Source organism: Engraulis encrasicolus, chromosome 2 (genome assembly GCF_034702125.1).
Source record: "Engraulis encrasicolus isolate BLACKSEA-1 chromosome 2, IST_EnEncr_1.0, whole genome shotgun sequence".
In the NCBI taxonomy this organism is placed as follows: Eukaryota; Metazoa; Chordata; class Actinopteri; order Clupeiformes; family Engraulidae; genus Engraulis; species Engraulis encrasicolus.
In genome coordinates, this window is record NC_085858.1 from 11,332,465 (window position 1) to 11,360,273 (window position 27,809).

General features: G+C 43.0%; 1 protein-coding gene across 9 annotated transcripts in view; it reads left to right on the forward strand.

Moving 5' to 3' along the window:
* clec16a (C-type lectin domain containing 16A) overlaps positions 1-27,809 on the forward strand; it is a 77,570-nt gene that overhangs the window by 1,358 nt on the left and 48,403 nt on the right. For 6 of the 9 annotated variants that reach the window (XM_063221999.1, XM_063222022.1, XM_063222028.1 and 3 more), the window contains exons 4-11: positions 507-655; positions 3,453-3,558; positions 6,233-6,356; positions 8,828-9,002; positions 11,582-11,632; positions 13,119-13,232; positions 22,786-23,020; positions 25,660-25,783. In XM_063221999.1, coding sequence (XP_063078069.1) covers positions 507-655; positions 3,453-3,558; positions 6,233-6,356; positions 8,828-9,002; positions 11,582-11,632; positions 13,119-13,232; positions 22,786-23,020; positions 25,660-25,783 — 1,078 coding nt within the window. Of the gene's footprint in view, positions 1-506; positions 656-3,452; positions 3,559-6,232; positions 6,357-8,827; positions 9,003-11,581; positions 11,633-13,118; positions 13,233-22,785; positions 23,021-25,659; positions 25,784-27,809 lie in introns of those variants that run through there. The other 3 variants (XM_063222006.1, XM_063222014.1, XM_063222053.1) reach the window with 3 other exon arrangements.

Genomic DNA, 27,809 nt, shown 5'->3' on the forward strand with positions numbered 1-27,809 from the left:
ATCCTGTGCACCATCCATTACACATTGATTTATTACTCACAACGTTTCCTATTCACTACTTTGAACCATAACCATAGTTACATCTAAGGGCCTCCGCACATTGGTTCCGACAGCACTGCGGAGCACTTTGGCTTCCGACACAATTCTGACCCCCAAACCCAATTCCACACCAACATAGCATGGATAGTCAATGGGCGGCTCCGACAAAATAGAACTCGTCTCTAATCGATATCCGCTGACATCGGCGCCAGTGTGCAGGCTTGTATTGAAAACAATGGAATCGATCTTTTGCGGAGCAGTGCTCTGCACTTTGTCGGAGCAGGTGTGCGGCGGCCCTAACTCACCTGTTTGAATTGAGGTTTGCAAAAGCGTCCTATGGTCAGCTATTCACATAGTGAGTGCCAGAATATAACACAAGACTAAAACCTTATTGAATATGACAGCATTTGTCTGGTTACCGTCCTTCACAAATATGTTATGTCACATGTCCCTTCCTCCCCCCTCAGACTACTTGCTCTCAAACAACCACGTAAATTCAATAATTGTTCACAAGTTTGACTTCTCGGATGAGGAGATCATGGCTTACTACATCTCCTTCCTGAAGACCTTGTCCCTGAAGCTGAATAACCACACGGTGCACTTTTTCTACAATGAGGTAAGGTGCTTGGTCGGAGCCCTTGAGACACAGAAAAAAAACCCACTGGCAATGTGATATTCTGCTGTCACTAAATCCTACAGGCACTGCTAGTGTTATTGTGCTACATTGGTGATATGACTACAAAAAACTTTTTCTCTACACATAACAAAAGCAGACGAAAACAGCCTTTATCTTCGGTGTGACACTTATCGACTCCACATTGAGATAAATTTGCTATGTCATACAGTCACCAGACATTCAAGAAGTCGAGTAATGACATAACCGGCCAGTCAGTGGCTGGCTGCCAACATTAATCCTTTATGCGGGGTCATCATTGTGCATTTTTGTTGTTCCAAAGTCCCCAAAGCCGTGTTGTGTCTGTCCCCCTGTGGTGTTCTGGTGGGTCTTGTTAACCATTGCCCTGGCTCCTGTGTATAGGGGAGAGTTATTGGTGTACTGTAAATGGACATGCTTGGGAACGATGTGTCTTTGTTCTCTGCCACCGCCAGCTGACAGGTGTTGGCAGGTGTCAGGGAATAAAGACGGCCTCAGGGCCGAGGACGCGCTCTTACGAGAGACTTGTTGCTGCAGTGCAGACAGACAGACAGTCGTTGTCTTTCTCTTTTGTCCTGAAGAAAAATCTGTTCATAAATTGTGCCAGCCTATGAGCATCACTTGTAGATTACAAGAGGACAGCAACTTTATGAATTGTTGTGCTTTGTTTACACTAAGCGCTGATTGCTGAAAGGGGGTCATTTCACGTGAAATCAGACACTTTGGGATCCGACCGACACGGATTTCAATCATACTTGGTGTGCTTTTTTTAGTAGCAAGGTAGCACCCCAGAACTACATTGGTCTGAATCTGACACTAATATTAAGGGAGAAACAGGCTAGGAAAGGTTCACATGTGAGGGTAGGACACTATACATTCAGCCTTGATTACATCAGTCAGTGTTAGTCACAAAAAGCTGTCTGTTGTGTTGTTTGAAAGCTCTTTCTGGCTCTACAAATTACACAATCAGCTTGAAATACAACAACCCTCAGAATATGAATTATGATAAATTGAAAAATTCAAAATTGAATATCTAAAAAACTCATATTTAAAAATGTCCAGTTCCTTGTCTTAACGTAGCCTGCAATGCCATGATCAACACCTGAAATTCTGGTGGTTGGGCCTTTATTCATTTCAGAGATAATGGGACATAAAGGTTGTAATGAGTTGTAATGAAGTAGTAGAGTAGTGTCAGGGACAAGACTGGACTGGCCATCTGGCATAACGGGCATTTTCCAGGTGGGCCCTGCATCCTCGTCGGTCCCTATTCCAGGTACTTAAAAACTACACAGCTTCTGCCCATTGTCAATGGACACAGTGGAAGCTAGACCATTTTCAGCATTCAGAGAAGGCAGGGTTGAAAGAATAAGCTCAGTAAAGGAATTTTCTAAATGTTCAAGCATCAAAGGGTATGTTGTATATGATGGCAACTAGTGGCTGTTGAGGAATGTATGCCGAGCACTGGAGAGGTGAAACTGTACTTCCTGCATCCTAATGGACCTTCTCCATCCTTCACATATTCCGATAGACATGTTGTCATGTGATATTTATATGGTATTACCATATTATTACTGGGTGATTTGTATGATGTCATATTTTTAAGTCCCATTATCGCTGAAATTAATAAAGAACCAAACACCAGCATTTCAGGTGTTGTTCATGACATTGTCGGCTACGTTTGGACAAGGAGCTGGCCATTTTAAAATATATGTTTATTAGATATTCAATTTTTAATTTTTCAATTAATCATAATTCAGGGTTGTTGTATTAGGGTTGTTGTATTCCAAGCTGATTGTGTAATATGTAGAGCCAGAAAACAGCTTTCAAATAACACCACAGACATCTTTTTGTGAATAACACTGACTGATATAATCAAAGCTGAATGTATAGTGTCCTACCCTCATTTGTAAACCTTTGCTAGTCTGTTTCTCCCTTAATATTCATGTCATATTCTGGGGTGCTACCTTGCTACTAAAAAGGCATGAAAAAGGATTGAAATCCGGGCCGGTTGGGTCCCAAAGTGTCTGATTTCATGTGAAATGACCCAAGGGCTAAATGATGGCACTTTTTATATGACCTGGTTACATCACCTTACAGTTTCATCATTTTAAATGGCAGGTTACATTACCTTAAAGTACATGGGTAACACTACTATTATGTGTAGATATTGACATGTTTTATTTTCCTTTTAAGGATATTGATTATCATATAGATCCATGATCTGTTAATCTCTCTGTCAAACTCATGGAGTTGAAACATAGACCATGTTGATCAAAGTCCATCTGGTGACATCATAGGCCACAGTGTAGCATTATATCTCAGTACTGTAGCGGAAGAAGTAGTCATAGAATAACTGCAATTCTAGACGTAGGATAGGAATGGCTCATTCATTATTGTGGATAGTTAAGCATGACCATGACAGTGTTGTGTCTTGTCACAGTATTGTACAGTTGATCTGGTACTATTAGCAGTTAAGTGTTTGTTTATCTGCTTATATCATTGCAGCAAGTAGAGCACTAATGGCACAGTAATAATGTTATTATTGTGTAACATTGATCACCGTTGGGAGCGATATGTTCCTTGATTATTGACCATAGGTTTATTGATCGCGACTGCAGTGAGAAGCATGCTATTGTTGCAGCGGTGACGCCGCTGTCCCCATATAGTAGCATGAGTCCTGTCCTGCAGCTTCTCCTCTCTCTGAGCAGCTCGTCCTGGCCAGTGTGTTGACATCCGCACTCTCTGTCTTCCATGCTTCCAGCACACTAATGATTTTGCCCTGTACACGGAGGCCATTAAGTTTTTCAACCACCCAGAGAGCATGGTCAGGATTGCAGTCCGGACTATCACTCTCAATGTGTACAAAGGTGAGTACAGGCCATGCGCCCCCCACCCCTCTACCCTCCGCCAATACCCTACTTTCCTCCTCTTCCTCCTCCTCTTCCACTTCTGCGTCTTCTTTCCTGCTGCTCCACGCCTCGGCTAGTTCTCTGTGGTGGCCGCCCCGCGATGCATGGCATGACTGCCTCGGCAAATTGGCAGGCAGGAAGGACTGGGTGACGCACACATGCACACTTTCAAAAACACACATGGGCACACACACAGATACCGCTCTGTAGCTGCTAACTTGCTCAGCAACTAACTCACTTACTATATGGACATGGTTAGATGCTCACTGTTGGCTCCTCCTAACTCCTTTTCAAGCTCTTGGGAATGCACTACTGAAGGTGTAGATCTTTTTGTGGTGAAGCGATGCAAACACGTCTGCATCATTCTCCTGAGGAGATGGGTACTGACTGTTTCATCAATGTGGGGACCACTTGTTTTTCTCAGGGCTTTTTTTCTGTCTGTTTCACCCTTATAAAACTGGCCTGTTACCTGCTCACCGCTTCTGAAATAAAGCTTTGATTTGGCGCTTGCTTTGTTTGGCAGTTGATGGCTTTTCAGTTTCCTTTTATGTTTAATCGCAATACATATGTCTTCCCGCAATAGGTAACATAATAGTTGCCCATTATAGAATACACTTTATTTAATATCATGTTATTTCTGAGGGAAAACTGTAGTAAAAAAGGCAATCTATGGTGTTTTTGTGAATGGACACAAGCTAAATGACACTGACAACGTCAACATTATACCAAAGTTTAACTTTTGTCCATTGACAGAAACAGCTCAGAATTGCACTGAAGTCTAGCTGCACAGCTCTCACAAATGTGCTAGGGTGTTTCCGTAGTTTATCTGAAGTACGTACTTGTACATGAAAAAGTATTAGTTTGTGGGTGTGGTATTTTATATGCATTAAGAATAAAACATCTGCCATGGTGAGGTGTGTTGGGTGTGTATGGGGGAGGGGTTGTTGCCCTTTTAAGTTCTGCTCAGGCTTGGTGTGTGGGCATAAATGAAAGTTAGGAAGGAACACTTTTCCCTCTTGTGGTTGAAGAACTGCCGCTATGGCCCTTTTGGTGTTTAGATTGCTCTTGTCCTCAGAGTTGTATGAAGTAGAAGTAGAATTACTCTTACAGATGTAATTACAACACTAGTGGTATGGTACTGTATGGTTTCAGCTTTGTAGTATCATACTACAAGGATTGTAATTACATGTGTAAGAGTACTTCTACTTCTACTTCACACAACTCTGCTTGTCCTCTGTCTACAGTCCTGTAGTGGGTCCAAGTCCAGTCGCTCAGTCCATTAACTTCTATTAACTCCATGTCTGTTCTTCCCCTCTCCCTCTATGGTGACTCCTGTGTGCCTTATTCCAGTCTCATGTAAGTTGGTCACATTCAATTCAGAACTCTTGTCACTTCAGTTTTTTTAATATGCGTATATAGTGTATATTTCTTTTTTTTTCATTTATTTTTTTCGGTCTGTGAAAGTAACTCTGTTACCTTCTTGTGTGAAGCTGTCTTGTTGCACGTGACAATTTCTCTTGCCGTAGAGGAATTGTATTAATAATTTCAGTGTGTAATCACATTTGTTAATTTTCTCAACGGCCATGTGTGAAACTCTACTGGTTTTGAGTGAAACGTCCCAAGTTGTTCTTGGCCTAACCAGGCATCTTGCTCTGTATCCACAATTGGCGTAGTGTTTTGTTGCCATCCACTAAGATACTTGGCATTCCTGGTCCACAGCAGCAAGTCCCCAGTCCCCATCTCACCGTCCATTGCTTGTAGTGCTAACAGGGGAGAATGCCTGTAAAGTTATTAACATTAGCGCTGGAATAGCTGATGCTAAAGTAGATCCGAGCTGTCAGATGCAATGTTTGCTACTCAGATTGATTTTACCATGTACTCCACTGGTTTCACAGATGGGGAAATACTCAAATATGTGTTGATTAATTTCAAAAAAGCGTTTTTCATAGCCACCCATTTCAATACTAATGAGAGTTTTTACATCTTTTTTCTTTCACTGCTTTCACCACTTGACACGCAACGTGACTGATTTCACCAGCACATACCAAGCCGTTGTTGATACATTTGTTTTGTCAATACAGAGGGATCATTTTTATCTTCGTTTTTTTTTTTGCAAGGTTTCCTGATAATAGTTCACCATATTTCTGTGGGTGTGTGCTGGCTTTCTTGTGAGTTTTGCGCTTCCTCAGAACTTGAGAGCTGCTGTAAATGCAGAAATCCTCAGGGACAAACTGTCAACAATCAACAGAATCATCTTTTTTTTCATCTAGCATTCTTTTTGGTGTTTGTGTTTTGTCCATTTGAAGAGCCTTAATTCGAGAGATTTTTTTTTTTTTTTTTTTGGTTCTGTCCTTGTTTTCCTGGCCTTGGCCAGTTCACAGTTTGGTTTGGCTGTACATGGTGGAAATTCCCCATGTCTTTTAAATTAATTTATGAATCCAGAATCCTCTGGCTATGAATTTTTTTTTTTTTTGTCACGATTACAGGTTTTAAAGGAGTCCATTTCAGTGAAGTCAACGTTTTGAGTAATAGACTGGTCTTTTTTCCCATGTGGTTCTTTGTTGTCACTGTCTTGTTTCTGAGCGTTGATGCATGTTGTAACCATGGGTAACTCTCCCCCTGCAAATTGTAGTGGACAACCAGCACATGCTCCACTATATCCGAGACAAGACGGCTGTTCCCTACTTCTCCAACCTGGTGTGGTTCATTGGGAGTCACGTGATCGAGCTGGACAAGTGTGTGCAGACCGATGAAGAGTAAGACATCACACACCCTTTGCCTTTCCTTCAACATTTCTATAGTGTATGCCTTTTTTGTGTGTTTGTGTGTTGAGGCAGGCTGCTAACAGCAAGGTTACATTGTACTGTAGTTACAATATCAGTTTTTTTCTGGTGGCAGTTCAGATGGAAATGGATTTAACATCCACTAGGTGGCAGCATTTGATCATTGTTCCTTAGTACCGGTACTCAGTTTGTTTATGTCAGTTTTTTTGCCAGTTTGTTATTGATTAGGACAGGGGTTCCCAACCTATTCCAATTTAGGGCCCACCTCTTGACCAATAAACAACACAACTTCAAGGAACAATAACACGTTAGATTTTTAGAAAATGATTTCAAGGCCCATTTAGAACACCTTTGTGGCCAACCAGTGGGCCCCATCCCACAATATGAGAATCATTGGATTAGGAAATATTTTCCATGGCCAGTAGGTGGCTGCATTTAATCATTATTTCTCAAAGTGGGGGCTGGGGATCCCTGGGGGCGCGTCAGGTTGGTAAGAAATGTTAAGCAAAACAAAATGAAAATTGAATAACTGAAACCAAAATAAACCCACAATAAGTTAACAAATATTCTCTTAAATCAATTAGTTCAGAAACGCAGTATAATAATCTATTGCAACTTTGAACTTCACTCTACTTTTATTGCTTTATAATGTATTATATTCCAGTGAGGAACATTTGCTGCCTGCTACATTGTGTGGCATGGCCTATGTCAGTGGGGCCTTGGCTGGAATCTACTGTTACATGGGGGGCCTTGTCATGATAAAGTTTGAGAACCCCAGCTCTACACCTCCACAAACTTATCCATGCTAACCAAGATAAACTTGTCTGCTGATGCTTGAAGAGACGGAATGCTAGATTCCTAATGTCATGGGATAATACAGGTTGTGCAGAATTATTAGGAAGTTTTCTGATCATCCATTCTATGCATATTTTCCAGCACCAACCTGTATAAACATGAAAACCTTGACCAAAAAAAGAAAAAATGGCCACAAAAATGAAAATTCTATAAACATTTTTTGAAGTCATCCAGAGGGATTTGGCTGTCTTGAAATTACCAAGATTTTGGTCACGTTAGCACAGAAGTATCAATCACACCAATACAAAGCCATCAGGGTCACAAGAAATGTAACTGCCAAAGATAGAGAAGAATTATAAAGGTGAAGCTACCAGAAAAGGGTTACCCTGCAGTGCTGTCGTATTCCAGAACTGAAACATACATCGGTGGTCCAGAAGGACACGGTATTCAGCACTTAGAGACATTGCCGAAGTAAACAGACAACCACTCAACAAGATGATTAAGTCAGGCACGTCACATCCCTCTAGACTTCTAAATTGTTTACAGACTTTTCAGAGTTTTAGATTCCATTTGCGGCACATTTTCCCAGAGGAAACCTAAGTTGTCTAATAATTAAGCTCCTTCAAACATACGGTACACTCTCTTATTTTACAAATGTGCATGGCCTTTAGTGCTTAAATCCAATAGGTTTTCATGTTCATACAGGTTGGTGTTGGTGAAAACTTGCATAGAATGGACAATATGGTCAGAAAACCTGTTTGCCTAATAATTCTACACACCCTGTAGTTTATAAGAAATAATATTGGTCCGGTATTGTCTGTTAAGCCTGACTCTAGATTTTCAGCATGATGCCTAGACCTGTGTGGGTAGAAGAAACCTCACTGACAACAATGATGTCAGCAAAACCTTTCAGCCTTAATCATTATATGACAATTAAACATGTGTGGGACAGTAGCCTCACACAGTAGCAGGAAAGGGTGGGTGGTGCCCTTCAGAACTTCCATGATGGAGCAACTGTGTAGTTTTAACTCAGCTAGTGTAAGGTTAGTCAGAAATCTGGTTAAGTAAACAAATGATGCGCAATCAGCTCAAGCTCTTGTCCTAACTCTCTGGCTGTAAATGTGAAAAATGTGAGGATTTGCCCGTCTTACATTAATGTTTGTGATTGGCTTACACACCATCAGTCATATTATCTGAAATGGCAAACCTACAGTGTTAACAGACGACATCCTTTTAGTGCCTTCTTCAGGTGCCAACATGGCTTTATTTGCAGAAAAGGGAGAAATCTCTGCACAACGGTGGACTTCGATATGCCTCATGGCTTATTCTAATAACAACACATTTCAATATTGTTTCATCAGGTTTTAACGTATTAATATGCCCCCCAACAGGTGATTACCTGATCTAACCCAGTATTACCACCTAATGGTACCAATCCAAGGGGGTATTTCAAGAGCATGGTTAAGTGATATCCTAAGTTAGGATTCGTAGGTTCGTATGTGATCATGGCTTAATTTGGGTTAACTAGAAGGAGTGTCTAAGACTGAGGGTGCCGTCTCATTTCTTCGTCTTGCCCCTTGATCTAGCCCTTGTGTCTTGTTCATGCCATAAGTGTCTGTCTGAACTTGCCTTGGTTGCCTTGGTTACAGGCACAAGAACCGTGGCAAACTGAGCGACCTGGTTGCCGAGCACCTGGACCACCTGCACTACCTGAACGACATCCTCATCATCAACTGCGAGTTCCTCAACGACGTGCTGACGGACCACCTGCTCAACCGCCTCTTCCTGCCCCTCTACGTCTACTCGCTGGTCACCCAGGAACAGGTGAGGATTGGAGGGGCCTCCGAATAGAGTTGAGGAAATGAGGAAATAATAGCAGCCGGGATTGCTATTGAGCAAAACAAATCATTTGGATCAGGCTACAAACAGGGACAGGCTACAATTTGAAGGAGGATTTTAATGCCAAAAGAAAAAGGAACTGACCGGATGACTAAAGAGGCAGGGCACTATTAGCGCCAGGCTATGAATTGGTATAACACGGTCGGTTAGATTTGAGTAGAAAGCCTTTGTTGTCATTACACGCATAACAATGTGTTTCAAAGCTTCTTACAATTGCACTAGGCAGGATGTATGAAGAAGATACTCATAATGTATTAATATAGACTACAAACTACTATGCAATAGCAAGACACGTATGCGACTGCCCTAAAATACACAGACAAACAAGTGGATAACACAGTGTGCTGCTCACCACTTGTCCTGAAATCCGTGTGGTACCGGTAGTAGGCCCTATTAGTTCAAAAATAACATCCTCTCCACCTTGGCAATTGAGTCATGAACTGAGGGTCATTCAACAATGCTCAACAGTGGAACTGTTATGATGGTGATTGATGATTGGAGAATAATACACTATGAAATGCCTTTCATGTGAAGGAAGATTCAGCCCCATATGCTTAACAGACATAAAAGGCTAAATGAAAAGAGTAGGGTAGAGTAGAGTAGAGTAGAGTAGAGTAGAGTAGAGTAGAGTAGAGTAGAGTAGAGTAGAGTAGAGTAACTTCATTGATCCTCTGAGGGGAATTGAAGTGTCCAGTAGAAATGCACATAATGCCCACATGGACATTTCAAGACACATATAATACAGGTAGTAGTCAGGGGGGGAGAAAAAAAGCCTACAGAGAAAAAATAAAAAAGGCAATTGTGCAAAAACATTCTGTGAGTTGGGGTAGACAAATGTGCAAAAACTTCCTCTGTTAATTAGTTGAGGTGGGCAAGGTTAACATGACCAGAAATGAGTGTTGAGAGATAAATCTATAATATAGTACTGTGATATAGAAGTTAGAGAAATAAGACATAAATAGTATTCAAAGTAGAACATGGATCCTGGTAAGGTGCATGAAGACAATGGGTAAAAATTAGGGCTGCACGATTATGGAAAAAATCATAATCACGATTATTTTGGTCAAAATCATAGTCACGATTAGTAATCACAATTATTGATTTTTGCTGATTATTTTGAAAATTATAACAAGATGAAATATAACCAAGAATGAATTACATATGGGATGAGCAAAATAATATGAATTGTAATAATTATGTAAAGGCAATAGCGTGAAACTTAAGTGGACAGATTTCTGACCAGAAACACCAGCCTGTCAGTATGTTCTGGCTTCAAGGACGCTCTCAAAAGTAGGTCACTATTGCCACGATTAAATCACGATTAAAATCATGAGTTCGATTTCACTATTTTATCACGATTTTGATTATTTTTCGATTAATTGTGCAGCCCTAGTAAAAATGATCATAAGGCTGTCGGTGTTCTAGAGAGTATGATAGGAGTGAAGGGGTGAACAGAGGTTGATGTCAACAGTGGTAGCACTGCAGTAGTGGTAGCACTAGTTAGTCTTGGCGGCATTGGCTTTACTGCTCTGAACATGCAAGTTCAAATGGCCGTGTCTGGAATCCAGCTTTGAGCATGAAGGCTGCTAGGTTGTTGTGTCCCGAAGCGGGGAAATGTCAGAGCGAGCAAGGGTGATTCCCCACAGTATGTGAGTGTTTATTTACCTGCTCCTTGTAGGAGGCGGTGGAGACGTGTTGTAACTAAGGCACGTGCTGCAGCTATAATTCCCATGTTCACTCACTCACTCACTCACTCATGCCCTCTCATGCTTGTCCAGATAGCTGCCTGCCTGGATGGTTATTTGGAAAAGCTTGATTCTGCTTCCATTCCGACATGGAAAGCATGAACATCTCTCTTTGTTTGCAAGCAGTGAAACAAAGCGTCCATTTTTGTTTTATTTCGTTAATTAAATACATTTCGGGGGGCTATCAGTCCTGCTGTGGGCACTTCTTAGACCGTCTGCATGACACTACTTCAACTGTTGTCATGCTGTTCCTGTGTCTGTTTGCAGGCACATGACAATAGGTGCCATTTCACTCTCAGCAAAGGTTAGAAGCGGGAACTCAGTGCAGCCTGACTGCCGAAACCAAAGGAAACTGAAACCTAAGGAATAGCTCCGCATAGGCATGGCATTTACCTTGAAGGACAACAGTTGTGTTTTGTTTTGTTTTTACGCTGAAGGTTATGTAGGCTGAGCCCATCTTAACCCTTACACTACTTACTGCAACACCTATGGAAGAAAAAAACAAAACAATGATCAGCTGTCATTTCACAAATTGTCACGTGTACCTGTCTGTAATTATGTCTGTGTGTGTGTGCGCTTGGGTGCGTGCGTGCGTGTGCGTGTGCGTGCATGCGTGTGCCTGGGTGTGTGTGCGCCTTTGTATGTGCGTGTACGTGCGTGTGTGCAGGAACCATAGTGCTGTCTGGTGCACTAATTGGTCTGTGTGCAAATAATAGAAGGATGTGTGTTAAAGGTCTGTGTTGCTTCTTTTCCTTTCAGTCTGAAGATCGCAAGATCAGTGCCCAGGTGTCTCTCTACCTGCTGTCTCAGGTACCTGTACTCTTCTAATCCCACCCTCCCATCAGACTGGCATGAAGTCCTGCTGTATATTTACAATATGCTATACAGTTACAATACAGTAACATACCGCAGAGCACATGGGGAATGTTGGTCTGTGATGAAAGAATGGAAATATCTGGGGATATCTCCAAGAAAGAGGGGATATCTCCTAGAACATTACCCAGGCTCCACCCTAGTGGTGACGCAACGCCTTCGGCTCAGCTACACTCACTAAGGCCAGGAGCTCGTTCAGGTAGAATCTGGATCCCGCTACAGCGGGAACTGCACCCACTTTGTCGGGAACTAATCAACTTTGAGCATTTCCAACCGTTCTGGGTAGAGGCGTGTTCAACCATGCCGTTTAAGAATGTTAGTAGTTATGATCTTGGTCAGACCAAGTCTCGAAGAGATTTGAAAGTCATGATGATAATCAGGCAACTAGAACACATCTCTGAGAAAGTGGTCTCATTACTGGGACATGTGGAAGTCAAATCTAGCTGGAAACCAAAGGTGGAGTCATCTGGCTTCCTTTTTCGTAGCACAACCAAACAACAGAAGTCCTCTCCTCATGTCTAGCCATCTTTACCACTTCTCCTAACTTAACATACCAAGGAAAAGTGACTAAACCAGCTTCCTGGAAATCCCCCAGGTATTCTCATTTCACTGTAATTCTCATGGCTGCAGATCAACGATAATGGGCAGATATCTTTTTGTCGTACAGAGGTAGTTTCACAGATATACTGGTCACACACTTCTCATTGTTCACTGATGCACTCACATACTTACAAAATCTCCTCAAAATATGCTTTCAGATTTTATCACACTTTTTTGTCCAATTCCATTAAGTAGGCCCAATAGCACTTTTTGGAGAGAGATTTTTATTTTTTTTTGTTTGTCATATCACGGAATCCTTACCACCCGGTTGAGTTTCATTACTTTGTAAACGAAAGGTTAATGTGCTTTTGGCGAGATTGCTCCATTGAAGCAAGGCATTGTATTTCGTCACAGACCATTTGAAATGCCAAACCACCCCTTTAATGATGGTGATGATTGTGTGGCATGTGCTGGTGCTACTGTTTAGTTCAGGGATGGGCAACTTTCATGATAAAGAGGGCCACATTTTTTATCACCACCATCGGAGGGCCACATGATCAGGGATCTGACTGCAAGAGTTTAAGGTGCACTTGGTTGCTCACTGATTATTATTGTTTGGAACAAATAGGAGTGTTCTCTATTGGTCAACATTATAATTACAATGAATTAATTCAGTAGTGTTTTAAAAAAAATCTGCTCACTATTTTTTAAGGTCATGTTTTATCTATGTAAGGGCCACACTGAGTAAGGAGGTGGGCCGCATGTGGCCCCCGGGCCTCCAGTTGCCCACCCCTGGTTTAGTTGCCGTGTGGGGGTGTGGAATTTGTGACTGGACTGTGTGTGTGTGTCTGTGTTTGTGTGTCCGTGTCTGTGTGTGTGGCAGGTGTTCCTCATCATCCACTATGAGCCTCTGGTCAATGCGCTGGCTGACGTCATCCTCAATGGGGATCTCTCTGTCTTCTCTGTGCAAGCCGAGCACAACACACACAAAACCTCGGTAAGTGAATGGGTCAGACACATGAGTGTGTGGTTATGCTATACACACTCTCTCTCTCTCTCTCTCTCTTTCTCTCTCTGTGCCCCCCCCAACACAAACAAATAGAGCTCAGAAGTGGGTGACGACGAGTTGTATGCGCGGATTATCATTTTCGCGGAAATCCGGTTCCCAGGAATATAATTTTTAACATTTGGCTATCAAAAATATAAGACAAAAGTTAACAGCCGTCATTCGCCTATCCCCGCATCCTTTCCGTGGTAACAAATGGACCAGCACAACAACACGTGTGTATTCATCAATCGAAACATAAGGATAATAAATTAATGTTTCTATTACTTGGCTACTCGTGAATTTTTGGGAATTACATCTCACATTCTCGCGTGAACTATAAGGACTTCCTTATGTGAAGCCAGTCGCATGAGCAAACTTCTCCTCGATGGTAAGTTTTGAAAGTATACCACTAAACCAAGGCGATTTGAGTAATTGCAGTTATGGCACTTTTTAAGTTTATCAAAAGTGTAACCAGGAGTGAAAAACAACCTGTATCAGAGCTTGGTTAGAAATATTTCCAAAGTCTCGTACTAGTAAGGTTTGTGGCGGTTTGCCGTGGGTTACCATGGTCACGACTCGTGAAATATCCCTCCTGTAGTCTGCCAGTTTTCCGGGTTGAGCAGGTGATGGCAACATCGTATTTATGACACAAAAATGATCAATCATGTCATCCCTACAGCCTATTTGTAATACCCTCATCAGTTTGCGGGGGTTCGCTAATCGCGTGTTTGCACACACACCTTATTTGAGACTGGTCCCCATTCCCCACGGCCGTCGAGTGGGAACTGGAAAGTCCTTAAATGCTAGCAAGAAATGCTACAGTCTGCTACATGTTTCCGGGTGACTTGTGAGCTCTATTAACTTCATTCAACAGGCCATGACATTTTAACAACTCCAAATGGGCGTTCCTTTTCAGCATTTTATGTGAATTATTGGAAGCCTACCTCCTTCCTGGTTCAAGAACACATTGATCAAAGGTCAGCCTTTTTCACAAGGCTGGCAGCAAACTACATGGTGGGTCTTCATTAGAAAGCTTGGTTGTTTCCGTAGTTGCAGGATTTCTTTTCTGTAAAACAGATAAGATCCTTGCCTTATGTCTTACAAATGCTTATTTATCAGTGAATGGTAGTGTAATACTGTGCGATCTGGTTCTTGATTGTGATTGGCTGATAGCCGTTGTGAATCGGGCATAAACACACACCGTTCCAAATGAAGATTCTAGGCACAGCTAAATTAAATACTTGCGTCTACCATTGATAACGAGAACTGGTGCAGTTAGGGACTGTTAGTCATATGGGGGGCGGGACACACCAGCGAAAAATACTGGAGGGTCGTGTAATTTTTGACTTTGTTGAAGGGAGGGAGGGTCGTTGAAATTCTGCATTTTATTTAAAAACCTGTTATAGCGCCTTCTGATGTTAAACAAACAGGCTACGCTGCTCATTGCACTGTGAGAAGGTAAATCCCCCTTCTCACGGTTTTTGGTGTTGTTTTGTAAAGATAATGTGATGTAGCTGTTTATTTTGTGTGCTTGTCAATGCAGCGCGAGCCCGCACATACATGCATGCACTCATAAACGGGCACAGAGATCCGTATGCACAGAGCCTCTTGAAAGTTTGAATATTCCTAACGAGCTCTCAAACATTTTCGCACTCAAATGGCGCACCTGTGCACTTCTGGCACTACGTTTCAGTGCGCAGACAGCACCGAAACATACTTCCCGAAGTGCACAAATGTACTATTTGAGATGCAGTGCTTTACTGACGTTCTAATAATGAACGTTAACAGGTGTTTGAGGAGGTCAGGGGGCGTTTAGGCTAAAAAGGTTGAGAACCACTGGTCTATATGCACAGTAGGTCACCCCCTCCCCCCCTCTCCTTCTGCGAAGTGTTTATTGACACGTCTGTAGAATGCAGAAACCAATAAGGGGCCCGAGGGGTGAGAATGATTGGCGGTTTAGTTGCAGACTCTTTGAAGTCAGCCCCGAGCTTTACCTCGTGGGCGTTTGCGAAAGCCTTCTTGTGGTGTGGAGCATTGAGAGAAGATGGAGGCTGTTTTGTTTTTCAGGATGTCGAAGGCCTGGGTCCCCCCCCCCTTCCGCCTCCTCCTCCTCCTCAACCTCCCTCCCTTCCCCTGTTCCGCTCCTATGGTGGCGTCCATGCTTATGGTCTACCGGGAAGCCATTCTCAAAAGGTCTTTTTTTTTGTCATGAACGTGCCAGCGTTCTGTCAAGATGGGCTGCTTCGCCGAGATGATTTACCAATAGGCTGTTAACCCATCGACGCCTAAGGCACCCGCAAAAAAGGAAAATACATAAAAACCTAAATATCTCAGCTTCTGAACCACATAAAAATATGCACCAAGTTGCATTTAAACACCAAGACCCTCATCTTTCATTAGAATGTGTTCATTTATCTCAAACAAGCAGAGATTTTTAATGAAGTTGTTTCAAATGTCACAAGCCTGAATGCCGCAACACAGCATCAGGCATCAATGGGTTAAAATGGTTAAAGCCATAACCCTAAACCCTTAGGGATGCTAGTGTGTTTTAATGACTAGCTCATCTCGACAGGTAGCTCATGTCGACATGATACCGGCAAGAATCCTTTGAAGGCAGCCCATGAGCGTGAGGAGGCTGGGACGCGCTCAGCTACTGTAACTGGTGCAAGAGGCGTTGGTGTCCTCATTGAGGCGCTGAGGACAGGAGACCTGCAATATAGGCTTCAGCAGTGATGCCTGCGAAGCACTTGGAGGTGTCTGACAGCCAGGTGGACGTTTTTAACAGTTTCAGTACTTGAAGATGCTGTTTTTGCAAACGTGCATGATGTAGGCCAGGCCTTGAACATGCATTCACACACACACACTCTCACATACTGTACACACGCGCGCGCACACACACACACACACACACACACACACACACACACACACACACACACACACACACACACACACACACACACACACACACACACACACACACACACACACACACACACACACACACACACACACACACACAGCACACACACTCTTGGTTTGGGCCGGTTTGGGATTCAAACCTGTGAATGTTTTATCGCAAAACCAACTCCGTAGCCATTTGCCATCACTGCCCTTATGGTGAGCCTGTTTGATTTGTTCGTAAGGCAAGTTTTTTTTTCAGCTTAGCCCCTCTCTGTTTAGGCATGACTGAATACGTAATATGCGTACTGGAAACCCCATGACTTTGAGAAGAAAAGGGAGCCACAAATTAGGAAGGTCCACTGTGGTTCCAGATATCAGTCAAATCACACACACACTGTGTACGGTCATGATTTTCACTTTCCATCCCTGCTCTGTGCGGTAAAGGGGTCTCGTGCGTGTGTGTGTGCGTGTGTGTGTGTGTGTGTGTGTGTGTGTGTGTGTGTGTGTGTGTGTGTGTGTGCGTGTGCGTGTGCGTGTGCGTGTGCGTGTGCGTGTGCGTGTGCGTGTGCGTGTGCGTGTGCGTGTGCGTGTGCGTGTGCGTGTGCGTGTGCGTGTGCGTGTGCGTGCGCGTGTGTGTGTGCGTGCGCGCGTGTGTGCGTGTGTTTCAAAGTGGGGGAGGGTGGGCTCAGAAGCCACGCTGTGGTGAGGACTTCAAAGTTTTCGTCGGCTCCTGTAACCTGCTCTCCTCTTCCAGTAAGAGCTTTAGAGATGTGTGCTACAGTGTCAGTTCCTTACCAGCAAGGCGTCGCCGTCTGAGCAGAAAAAAAAAGACTCTTGCGGTATTTGATGGCCTCAAAGCTGCAGGTGGAGCAGACAGACAGACTGACAGACTGACAGATGGAAGAAAACAGAGTGAGAGAAACAAAAATGATGTAGAGCGAGCGAGAGACAGAGAGAGAGTGAGTGTGTGAGAAAGAAACTGATAGAAAAAGCAACCTCGATTCTCACTAGGTCTAGGGTCAACGCAACGCAGCGCATCGCAATGCAGCACAGTGAGATGACATTGAAGGATATTTTGGGTTCATGCTATCTGTCACATCTCGACGTATGCCACAATCACAATATCACAATATCCCTCAATACAGTCCTTGAATATGAAAGAGATTGAAGAAGCAACACCCCATTTTCACTAGGTGAGGTCAACACAGACAACCTCACAAGGCTGTATTTTTTCAGTGTGTGCCACTATGTTCTCTCTTTCCAAGATTGCAAATAAGCAGAAACCCCACACGTGTTTAAGGGGGATATGTAGTTGTGACGATTCACAGAACAGGAATAAGTCTAGCTTGTAAAGAGGAGTACTTTCACACATCTGGTCTGTGGTTAAAGGTGCAGCTGTTACGAAGCCCCTAGGTCAAGAGCCAAAAAGGTGTGCTTTTGCGGGTGCACTGCACTGCCGAACCCGACAAGTCAACCAAACATCCCAGCCAGTCATGCCTCGTTGCTGTCAACAGCCGCAGCAATGCTGCTGCTTTTCCTTGTATTCGTTGTTGTTGTTCGTATGTTTGCACGCCTCGCCAAGCCACAAGGTTTAGCACCTGCCGCCGCTCTGAGCGGTGAGCACTATGCACATCCGATTTCACAGCATTTGCTGTGTGAGATGCTGAGAACGTCTGCGTCATTGGCTTACTTTTCTCTGAAACCGCTGTTTTCTTTTTTTTTTTTTCTTGGTTTGTTGTCATCTGCACCTGCCAGTTATTATTATATACAGAGGACAGGTGACACGTGACAGTGTACTCATCTTCGCATCCTCAAGAAACAGGTTGATGATGTTAGTTATTTGAAAAGTGCCCTTTATCCTTGGAATGTTTACCAACCGAATGCTTTCCACACCACTCCAAGTCAGTCATGTTTGCAGCAAACTTATTTTCCCAGTTTCAAGTAGCATTCCTTACCATGAGTCTGCGAGATGGCATTTGGAAGACATTTTGAGAGAGGACCATTTCTTGCTATTTGGTTGTTATTTGTCACACATCTGTATTTTAAAAGCAATTTGGGACCCCCTCTAAAACAAGATGCCCCCCCCCCTCAAGAGGTTTATCCCTCAATAAGAGCTTGAATTTGAAATTGAATTTATGGTGAATTCTTGGCATGTACCGGTGCTGCATTAGTCCGGTTGTCCTACCAAGCTTTTACATGAGTTTGATGTCCAGATTGACGGCCAGTTTTCTGTGCAAAAGAGAAGCCCGAAATGAGAGTAAGCAGGTTAGCCAGTCTGACTTGATGACAACATTGATGACAGTGTACATGTAGTATCAAATGGTGCAGATGGGCCGAAACCAGGCATGCAAGTGAACCCATAATTACTTTGTAGTAAAGTATGTGCTCCTGCCCTTGGTTTGACGTAGATTAAAATAAATTAGTTCTGGCATCAATATTGTTTCTCATGCGGAGTCTCAAGTTCTTGATTTTAGGAACGTACAAGGTGTTAAGTTGTACTTTTCATAAAATTCTCAGGAATCTACTCCTTCCCATCGACTGCATCAGATTAAGAAATTAGGATGAAAGGCATACAGCAGCATGAGGCATTTCCTCTGAATTTACACAGTGGTGCATAATTTGTGTTTCAATCTAATTAAGAACATGTCAGGGTTTGTTGAATTTGTCACGAAATATGACACTTTTTCCAGCTCTATTTGTCAGAGCTTAATTTCCCTGTAAAGCGTTCGTGACTCAGTATTTCTGCGATGAAAGAGTTGCGAGGAAGTGTGGTTGCCTCACCTTCATGTTGACCATGGGTGCGTTCCGATATGTGACCTCGTACCAGGAAGTAATACGTCGTGATGACATCACTGACAACAGCATTTATTTCAATATCTTACAAAAGCTCAATTGTAAAGGCATTTTCTCATTTGCAAACTGGATGGTGAATGAAGAATAGTCCCCCAAAAATTGTTGTGGTTAAGCTGACAGCAGGGAATTGTTTTCTCCACGGAGGCGGGGCATCAGCAAAATGTGAGGCCACAAGCACAAGTGAAGGACGCAAGGTTGCATATTGGAATGCACCCCATGTGGTGGCCTCATGTCATCGCATGTGTGTCCCTTCAGATGGCTGCTGTCTGTGTCTTGTGATCCTGGTGACAACAAAGTCATGAGAGCTGCACAAAGAAATGTGCCCCATAGACTAAATGCTTTCCGACTTGTCATGTATTTCTCTGTCTTTGTCCAAAGGCAGCATTACATTGCAACTGCAATCATTTGACATTTTATCCAGTATTATAAAAATGTCATTGTGATATACATATGAATGTTGTGGTATACAACATATCTGGACACTCAACAGCCTTGAAAACCATATATCATTCAAGACACATGCATAATGTAATTTGTATGTTGATGTTTTGGGTCTGATTACAGCCAAAGCTCAACTACATTGCCTGAGCTATCATTGTTCTGAAGGCAATTAAAAGTTTAGTTGAAATTTGGTTAGGAAGTTAGGACTATCAAGCCCTTGCATACAGGGAGGCTGTTAGGGTGTACCCTCATGAAATTCACAGGAATGTACTTTTACTCGGCCCTCATGCCGGCATCAGATAATGACATTAAAATGAGATTCACGCCATAGCATGAGCGGTTTCCTTTGAATGTACGAAGGTTGTGTCGCAAATTATGATTCAATCAATTTCCGATTATGTCAAGGTTTTTTTTTTTAATGTGTCATGTAGTACTCTCTTACCGGCTCATTTCGTCAGAGCTTCATCTTCCTGTGAACCCACTCTGCAAGGTTTACTTGCGTGGTTCAGGTTGATTTTGTGGGTAAGTGGGATTGCATCATCATCATCATGTCTGCTATGCTGTGGCCTCTTATGTCATAACATGCACGTTTTCATGGGACTTGCACAACAGGAAGAAAATAACATGCACTTCTTTGCCCCTATCTGGTCATATTTCTGTGTCGCTGTTGAGCCCTGTATTACTGACTTGACTGGCCTGTCTATACTGTAGCTGTTTTCCGCTGTAGCACTTTTAAATAGCCATTGAAACCACAATGTGACCACAGTGCTGTACCCTGCCTCTACAATATACCCTGCATGCACGAGCACAAGGTGTGCTGGCTCCACTTCTCATCAGAGTCACTGTCAGTGTCACTGTGACCTGCGACGCTATTCGCTTGCCGTGTTGTCCTGTAAGGAAGTTTTACAGCTGGTACTTCTGCAAATGGCCATGAATAACAGGATTGTTTTTCGCGGAGGCTCTATGTAGGCCTAGTTCTCTTGTGTTGTGCGCATGTCTTAGCTGTTATTGAGTAAGCATATTTTTATGGAAACTGGTGCTTTCACTTCTAATGCATTTTTTAACTTATAACTTAGTCCAGTGGTTCTTAACCTGTGTGGTAATACGGCCAATTTATTTAAGCAGTAAGCCACAAGAGTTTGTGGGTTTGACGCGTAGCAGAGGGCCGTAAACCTCCCCTTAGCCATTATAAATCGAACACAAACCCAAGGGTTCAAGTGGCCTATTGCTTATCTAACACTGTTGCACTTAATAGCTGACCAAATTTCTTTAAAATTTCTATAATAACAATAAATTTGCCACGCTTCGTTCAGTTGACAAGTTGAGGAAGTGGTTGGTTACCGTGGCAACAGTACACTCTGCGTGTTCGTCGTTCTGCCAACACTTTGCTTCAAAAACTCAGCGAGGGGAGATAAACACAGCAGGAATGAAACGTCCTTTCTTTACAATCACACTGATACCCCAACCACAGATGGTGCAAAGATGTGCTCTTCCTGTATTCTACGGCAACTGCACCAGATTATTCTTATCAACTTAGACGTGACGCGTCTTACTTAGTCGTGCATACAATCTTCATTTGGATTGGTGTGTGTTCACGCCCAATTTACAACGGCTGTCAGTCAATCACAATCAAGAACCAGACCGCACAGTGTTGGATTTCTCTTCTCACTCTTTCCTAGTAGTCTAAATCAAATCGCAAGCTGGTACCTGCTAAACCAGATCAGTCTCATTGATTACACGTTGCTCCACCAGCCTTTTTTTCAAGCTCTGACCTGTTTGCATTGCATTGTATCTTTCCTTGATTTGCCAAATCTTGATCAAGAGGAATGTGAGAAAAGAGACATGACTAGGACTTTGTGGTGAGGTTTGTGAGGGATCACCCATCCTCCATAATATGGCAACTAAGGCATTCCCCATTAGTGCAAGCCTTCCCCTGGGGCTACAGAACCCTCGCCAGTCACGTGATCTCCATCAGTGCCTGCAATCAGATGTAGTACTGGGAAAGGAGGTTTTGAGAACAAATGGCTCATGCTTTTCCTAGCAAGAATCCTAACATGTTTTTTTTCTTCTTTTCTTCTTTTTCTTTCTTCTTTTTTTTCTTTATTATGTTGTGACATCTTGAGTGTTATTCAAACATGAAGCACCACTCTTACTTTTTAATTTTTTTTATCAGAATTCATATACGAAGAAGGTTGCCGTTTATGTTCCAAAGAGCCTTGGGGTGCAGCGTTTTGTCCTTCTGAGAACTGTCTTGATAATCTCTGCAGACGGCTGCTTTCAAAAACATAAGGGTTGGGGTGGGGGTTGGCAAGCAGCTGAAAACGATGCTTCACAAGAACATTTCAGAGGATGAATAAGCAGTTCAAAGAGTACTGCTGGCCTCTGTGAGATCTTTAGATTGGCTGAAACAGGCGAAATTACTTGGAACAGTCTGAGTTTTTCTTGGTACAATTAATCTGTAGAGCACTTTGCAAAGCATTCAGGCATCAGCAGTGGCTTTATCTGTTATGGATTGTTTTTAATCATGAATGCGGTGCATAGCTCTGCATAGCTTTATTACAGTATTCAGCATGTCAGCCTGGATCTAACATGCAGTGGTCTGTTGGTTAACACTATACAGATGCAGTTTTTAAGCGATTTCTGTGATTTGTTTTATTATCGGCTTTCCTTGTGTTTGTTTGCCGCTCCAGATTTAGCCTTCATCACGTTCAGAGTCTACCACCACGTTGTAAGCTGGTGGCCAAACAAAACTTATGTGATTTTCTTGTTGACTTTTATCGTGTTTGTTGGTTTTAGTCTGTGCAAAGTTGCAAAAAAAAGCATTGCCTTTTAGTTGGAGCATTTATATTGACTGTTATTGGTTGATCCGGTCTGTCACAAGATCTGAACCCAGTAGTGTGTTGCACAAATCACCGCCAAAAATCTTAGAATGTAGAATATGTGAACGGTCAGTTTTCTTCCACTGCCCGTCATGTCCACTACCTGAATGACCACCACAATTTAAAAAATATATATATACATTTTCCAGAAACAGCCTTTAATTCTCAACATTCTATGCGTTTTGTTTTGTGTTTTTGAACCGCCTAATACTTGCCTTGATTCATCTGTTTTTGTGTAAAAGTGTAAAATGCATTAAAAATTACATATATAATGTATGTTTTCTTGGTGTTGCTGTTGAGTGTATATATCGGTGTATCCGTGCGTGTGTGTATTTCAACGTGGGTGTATTATTGCCATTACTGTTTGTGTCTATAATTTATTCTTTGTCTTGTTATTAATTTGTGTGTGTGTTTGTGTATTACAGGCTAACGTGGGTGTGCGGCGCTTCGCAAAACCGCCCGAGTCTCTGGAGCGCTCGCTGGAGATGAGCCGGCAGAAGGGGCGCAAGCGCACGCAGAAGAGACCCAACTACAAGAATGTGGGTGAGGAGGAGGAAGAGGAGCGAGGAGGGGGAGGGGCGGACGAAGGCCCTGAGGAGGAGAAGGCTAAAGGTACAGAGGCTAGCTCAAAGGGCAGCAGGACGAGTGGGGACACGGAAGGTGAGTGGAGGCCTGGGGAGACAGTGGGGAGGGGGACACAGGCAACAACACGCCACCCTGAGTTAGGGGGTGGTGTGGGGGGGGTGTTGTCGGTCGGTCGGTCGAGCAAGCGTTTGTGTGTCGCCCTTCACCTTGCCTTCTCTCTGCTAGAGTCAGCTCACTGAGGGAAATGAGAAGATTAAAAAGGTCTGACCTGACAGAACGACATGTTGTCTGGTCTCCAGATACTGATATGAGCTAAGGCAGCTCAGGTTACACTCCTATGACAAAGACGTGACGAGTCATGTTTTCTTTGTCCGTGGAGAACAGCTGTAAATAAACCCTTCTGTAGAAATGCTGTTTCCCATCTTTTATGACGCAGCATTTATATCATAGCATTGAAAAGCAAATAGACAAAGCGAACGCCTGTCAACATAATCTGTTAAAAGTAACAAAGCATAGTCAGTATGAAACTGAAAGTAAGTTCCCATTTCTTTCACTGAGCTAACTGTGAAGTGGAAGGGGTTAAGCCCTTACCCTTGCTCTCAAACCAGCTCCAACCGGACCAGACTTGCTCCCACGAACTGCGGCGCTCTGCTCCCCAAATTGTCTTTATAACATTTTCAAAACACTTGAACCAATAGTAGCATCCCCCCATGCACATAAAATATCTTGAGAGAGACATTTATGAGACAATGGCCAATTCAACTCATAGGCCTTCTTCTAGAGAGCTGAATTTCCAGAAATGTCCATCACTGAAAATACAGCACCACCTTCACATGCATTGAAGAGGGCTCACACGCATTCACACACGTGTAGCCAAGTAGGTCAGTTCCTTTGAACCGACTCTTTTACTAAGGAAAGGCAGCTGTGTGTGTGTGTGTGTGTGTGTGTGTGTGTGTGTGTGTGTGTGTGTGTGTGTGTGTGTGTGTGTGTGTGTGTGTGTGTGTGTGTGTGTGTGTGTGTGTGTGTGTGTGTGTGTGTGTGTGTGTGTGTGTGTGTGTGCGCGCACGTGCGTGTTCTGCATTGCAGCTCAATCCTATAGAGCTTGCAAGTCACCCTGAAGCATGTAGTTTTTTTCTTTTTAGCATTTATCAGCATGATGTTTCCCAAGGGCCAACTCTCTATGGGAGAATAAATCGTGTTTTGCTGAACAGTTTCAAATAAGGCAAGTAGTGAACATGCAAGTAGTGAACCCCTGCAATCTATGATGGATGTTAAAAATAGACTGTAGGGATGACCGGTTTGATCGTTTGGTGTCAAACGCCAACGTAAATATGATGTTGCTATCATCATTCTTAAGTAGGAAAGCTGGTGGACTACACACAATGGAGATTTGTATCGAATGTGACTGACCGTGCCTATGTGGCAACTACCCCACACTATACTCGAGATCGAGACTTTGGAAATATTTCTCTACAAGCCCTTGTACATGTTGTGTTTTGCTCCTGACAATACTATTTAGATAATTGCCATTGTTTAGCAATATAATTTCAAAACTTACCATCCAGCTTAAGTTTGCTAAGTGACTACTGTAGTCCTTGCGTTTTCGCTCATGTGAGACGTGAGATGTAGTTCTCAGTTATCCGAGGGGTAGCAACACATATTACAGTATTAACAATATAACAATATTTCGTCCAATAAGCACGTCCATGTGTTTGTGCTGTATCTTTTCTTAATGGGGAATACCAGTTGTTAACGCTAATGTCAGTTGTTAACGTCTGTCTTATATTTTTGTCAATCGTCAATACCAGTGGAGAGTTACATGTTCAAATTTTCCTTACAAACTGGATGCTGTTAAAATACGAATCCGCCGCATATAAGTGATGTCACCCGACCCTGCTGTGGCCAACCAGTAGGGCACTCGCCTGCCATGCGGCTAACCCGGGTTCGATTCCCGGCCCGGGTCCTTTGCTGACCCCTCCCCGTCTCTCTCTCAGTTCACTTCCTGTCCACCTCTTAAACTGTCCTATCAAATGAAGTCGAAAAATACACCAAGCAAATGTTAAAAAGAAAAAAGAAGTGTCACCCTCTTGCAAACTCTATTTGATTATACAGTGGGGCAGTGGGGGGAGTAGATCGCCGGAGCTCTTGATGGGTGTCTGTATTGGATCTGTGTGCAGGTCTGGCCGGCCGGACTCCCAGTATTCATTTCACACTGTACTACTCTTTTTTTAATTTCTCACCCACCCCACCATCCCCTCCATTGTCTCCTCCTCCTCCCCCCTCTCTCTCCATTCATCCACCCGTCGCCTGCCTGTTTTGTGGCCTGCCGCGTGCGTGTGCGTGTGTGCGTGTGCGTGTGTGTGTGTGTGTGTGTGTGTGTGTGTGTGTGTGTGTGTGTGTGTGTGTGTGTGTGTGTGTGTGTGTGTGTGTGTGTGTGTGTGTGTGTGTGTGTGTGTGCGTGTGTGTGTGTGTGTGTGTGTGTGGGCGTTTATTTAATGGTAATAACTTTTCAGGGTTCAGAGAAGATGGAAAAGCTCCGTTTTATATCTTTATCAGACAGTGTCAGCAATTAATACTGCAAACCAGTGTGGTGTGGACATGTTTTAGTCTGGCTGTGTGTCTGGTGTCTGCCTGATAAGTTAGTCAGAAATAAAGTCATTGGTGTATTTGTTTTCCACCCCGTCCTCCCTCCCTTCCTTCCACTCCGTCTGCAGAGATCGAGATGGTGGTGATGGAGAAGTGTAAGATCTCGGACGTGAGCACTCTGACGGAGCAGAATATCACAGACGAGGAGAAGAGTGCTGCCGCTGCCGCCCGCGCCGAGGGACAGCAGAGCAGGTACACACACACACACACACACACACACACACACACAGCTGCCTTTCCTTAGTAAAAGAGCTGGTTCAAAGGAACTGACCTAAATGGACGCACGCACGCACGCACACACACACACCTACACACACACACACACACCTACACACACACGCACACACACACACCTACACACACACTTGTGTTTTATGATTGGCAGTACTACTTGCTTAAGTTGTTTTTTTTCTTTTATCTTCGAGTTCTGGAAAGAAAGTGAAGTGGAATTCAGGCCAACTGGTATATTGATAAGGAACCATGACTCTATATTTTTGTGAAAGGATGTGTTGGAATCTGTGGGAACGCACAATTTACTCTGGAAAAAGTGAAGGCAATGTTGTACTTTTGACAGGGCTGATGAAATGATCTTTTTACTAGGCGTGGTGCAGACCGAGTAGTCAGTGGTTGCTGACCTCTGGAAATTCCAGATGTATTGCGGCTATTGCCTGTGAGTCAATCTAAAGATAAATCATCTCACAAATTAAAATTCGCCCGAAGGGCTTGTTTGGTGTGTAAATTACCTGCAATTGAGGCTAAGAGCAATGCAATCACTTCTACCTTCAGTCATTAAACTTCATGCGTTGTAATGCCGAGGCTAACCGAGGCTGAGAGCAATTCAATCATTTCGTCCTTCAAATAATTAAACTGAATGCATATTATATTGTTCATTGCATGTAGACCAACCAAGGCATTTCATATTGTTAAATGTCATCATTATAATAACAACGGTCACCTTTATTTCACCTCACCTCCCTCACAATGCATTAAGTCTCTGGGTATTTTCACTTTCAGTTTATCAGCTGTGTTCTCGTGTTTTCTAGAAGATTGTGGGCAGGCACAAGGCCATTCCTTTACCATAAAAGATAATTGTCCCGCGCACACACGCACACACACCACACACACACACACATACACACACACAGGCACACAGTACGTTTCTGAACTCACCACTCACCATGTTTTTCTTCATGCTGCGCCAGTTTCTGCCAACTGTCTGTTGAAGATTGTTTGTTTATATTAGTCCAGTTAAGATGAGGCACCAATACAGCTGGGACCCGACCGACACAGATTTCAATCATACTTGGTGTACCTTTTCAGTAGCAAGGTAGCACCCCAGAACTGCATTTGTGTGAATCTGACACCAATTATTAAGGCAGAAACAGACTAGCAAAGGTTTACATATGAGGGTAGGACACTATACATTGAGCCTTGATTATATCAGTCGGTGTAAGTCACAAAAAAGATGTCTGTGGTGTTGTTTGAAAGCTCTTTTCAGACTCTACAAAGTACACAGACAGCATGGAATACAACAACCCTCAGAATATGAATTATGATAAATTGAAAAATTCGAAATTGAATATCAAAAATATATATATTTTAAAATGGCTAGTTCCATAGCCTGCAATGTAAACGTAGCCTGCAATGTCATGAACAACACCTGAAATGCTGGTGTTTGGTACTTTTTTCATTTTAGAGATAATGGGATTCAAATATATAGCATCGTACAGATCACCTAGTAATATGGTAATACCATATAGTAATATCACATGACCGCATGTCTATCGGAATATGCAACAAAAATGGTCCGTGACCATGGTCCCAGGTTTCAAAAACTAAGGCAGATGTTCATTTATACACACCAAATGATGATTTCTGAATGTTTCAACATTCCTCCTCTATGTACCGGTACCTGTGCCATCCTCCCTTTACTTTAAAGAGAGAAACAATGGCTACACTCTCATTTTGTAAGTTACTACACCAGTGCATTTGATGCAGAAGCTGTGTCTAGTTTTTGACCACCTGGAATAGGGGCCCACGAGAGTGCAGGGCCCACCGGGAAAATGCCTCTTATGCCAGATGGCCATAATTCATACTCTGAAGGTTGCTGTATTCGATGCTGTTTGTGTAATTTCTAGAGCCAGAAAAGAGCTTTCAAACAACACCACAGACATCTTTTTGTGACTTACACGGACTGATATAATCAAGGCTGAATGTA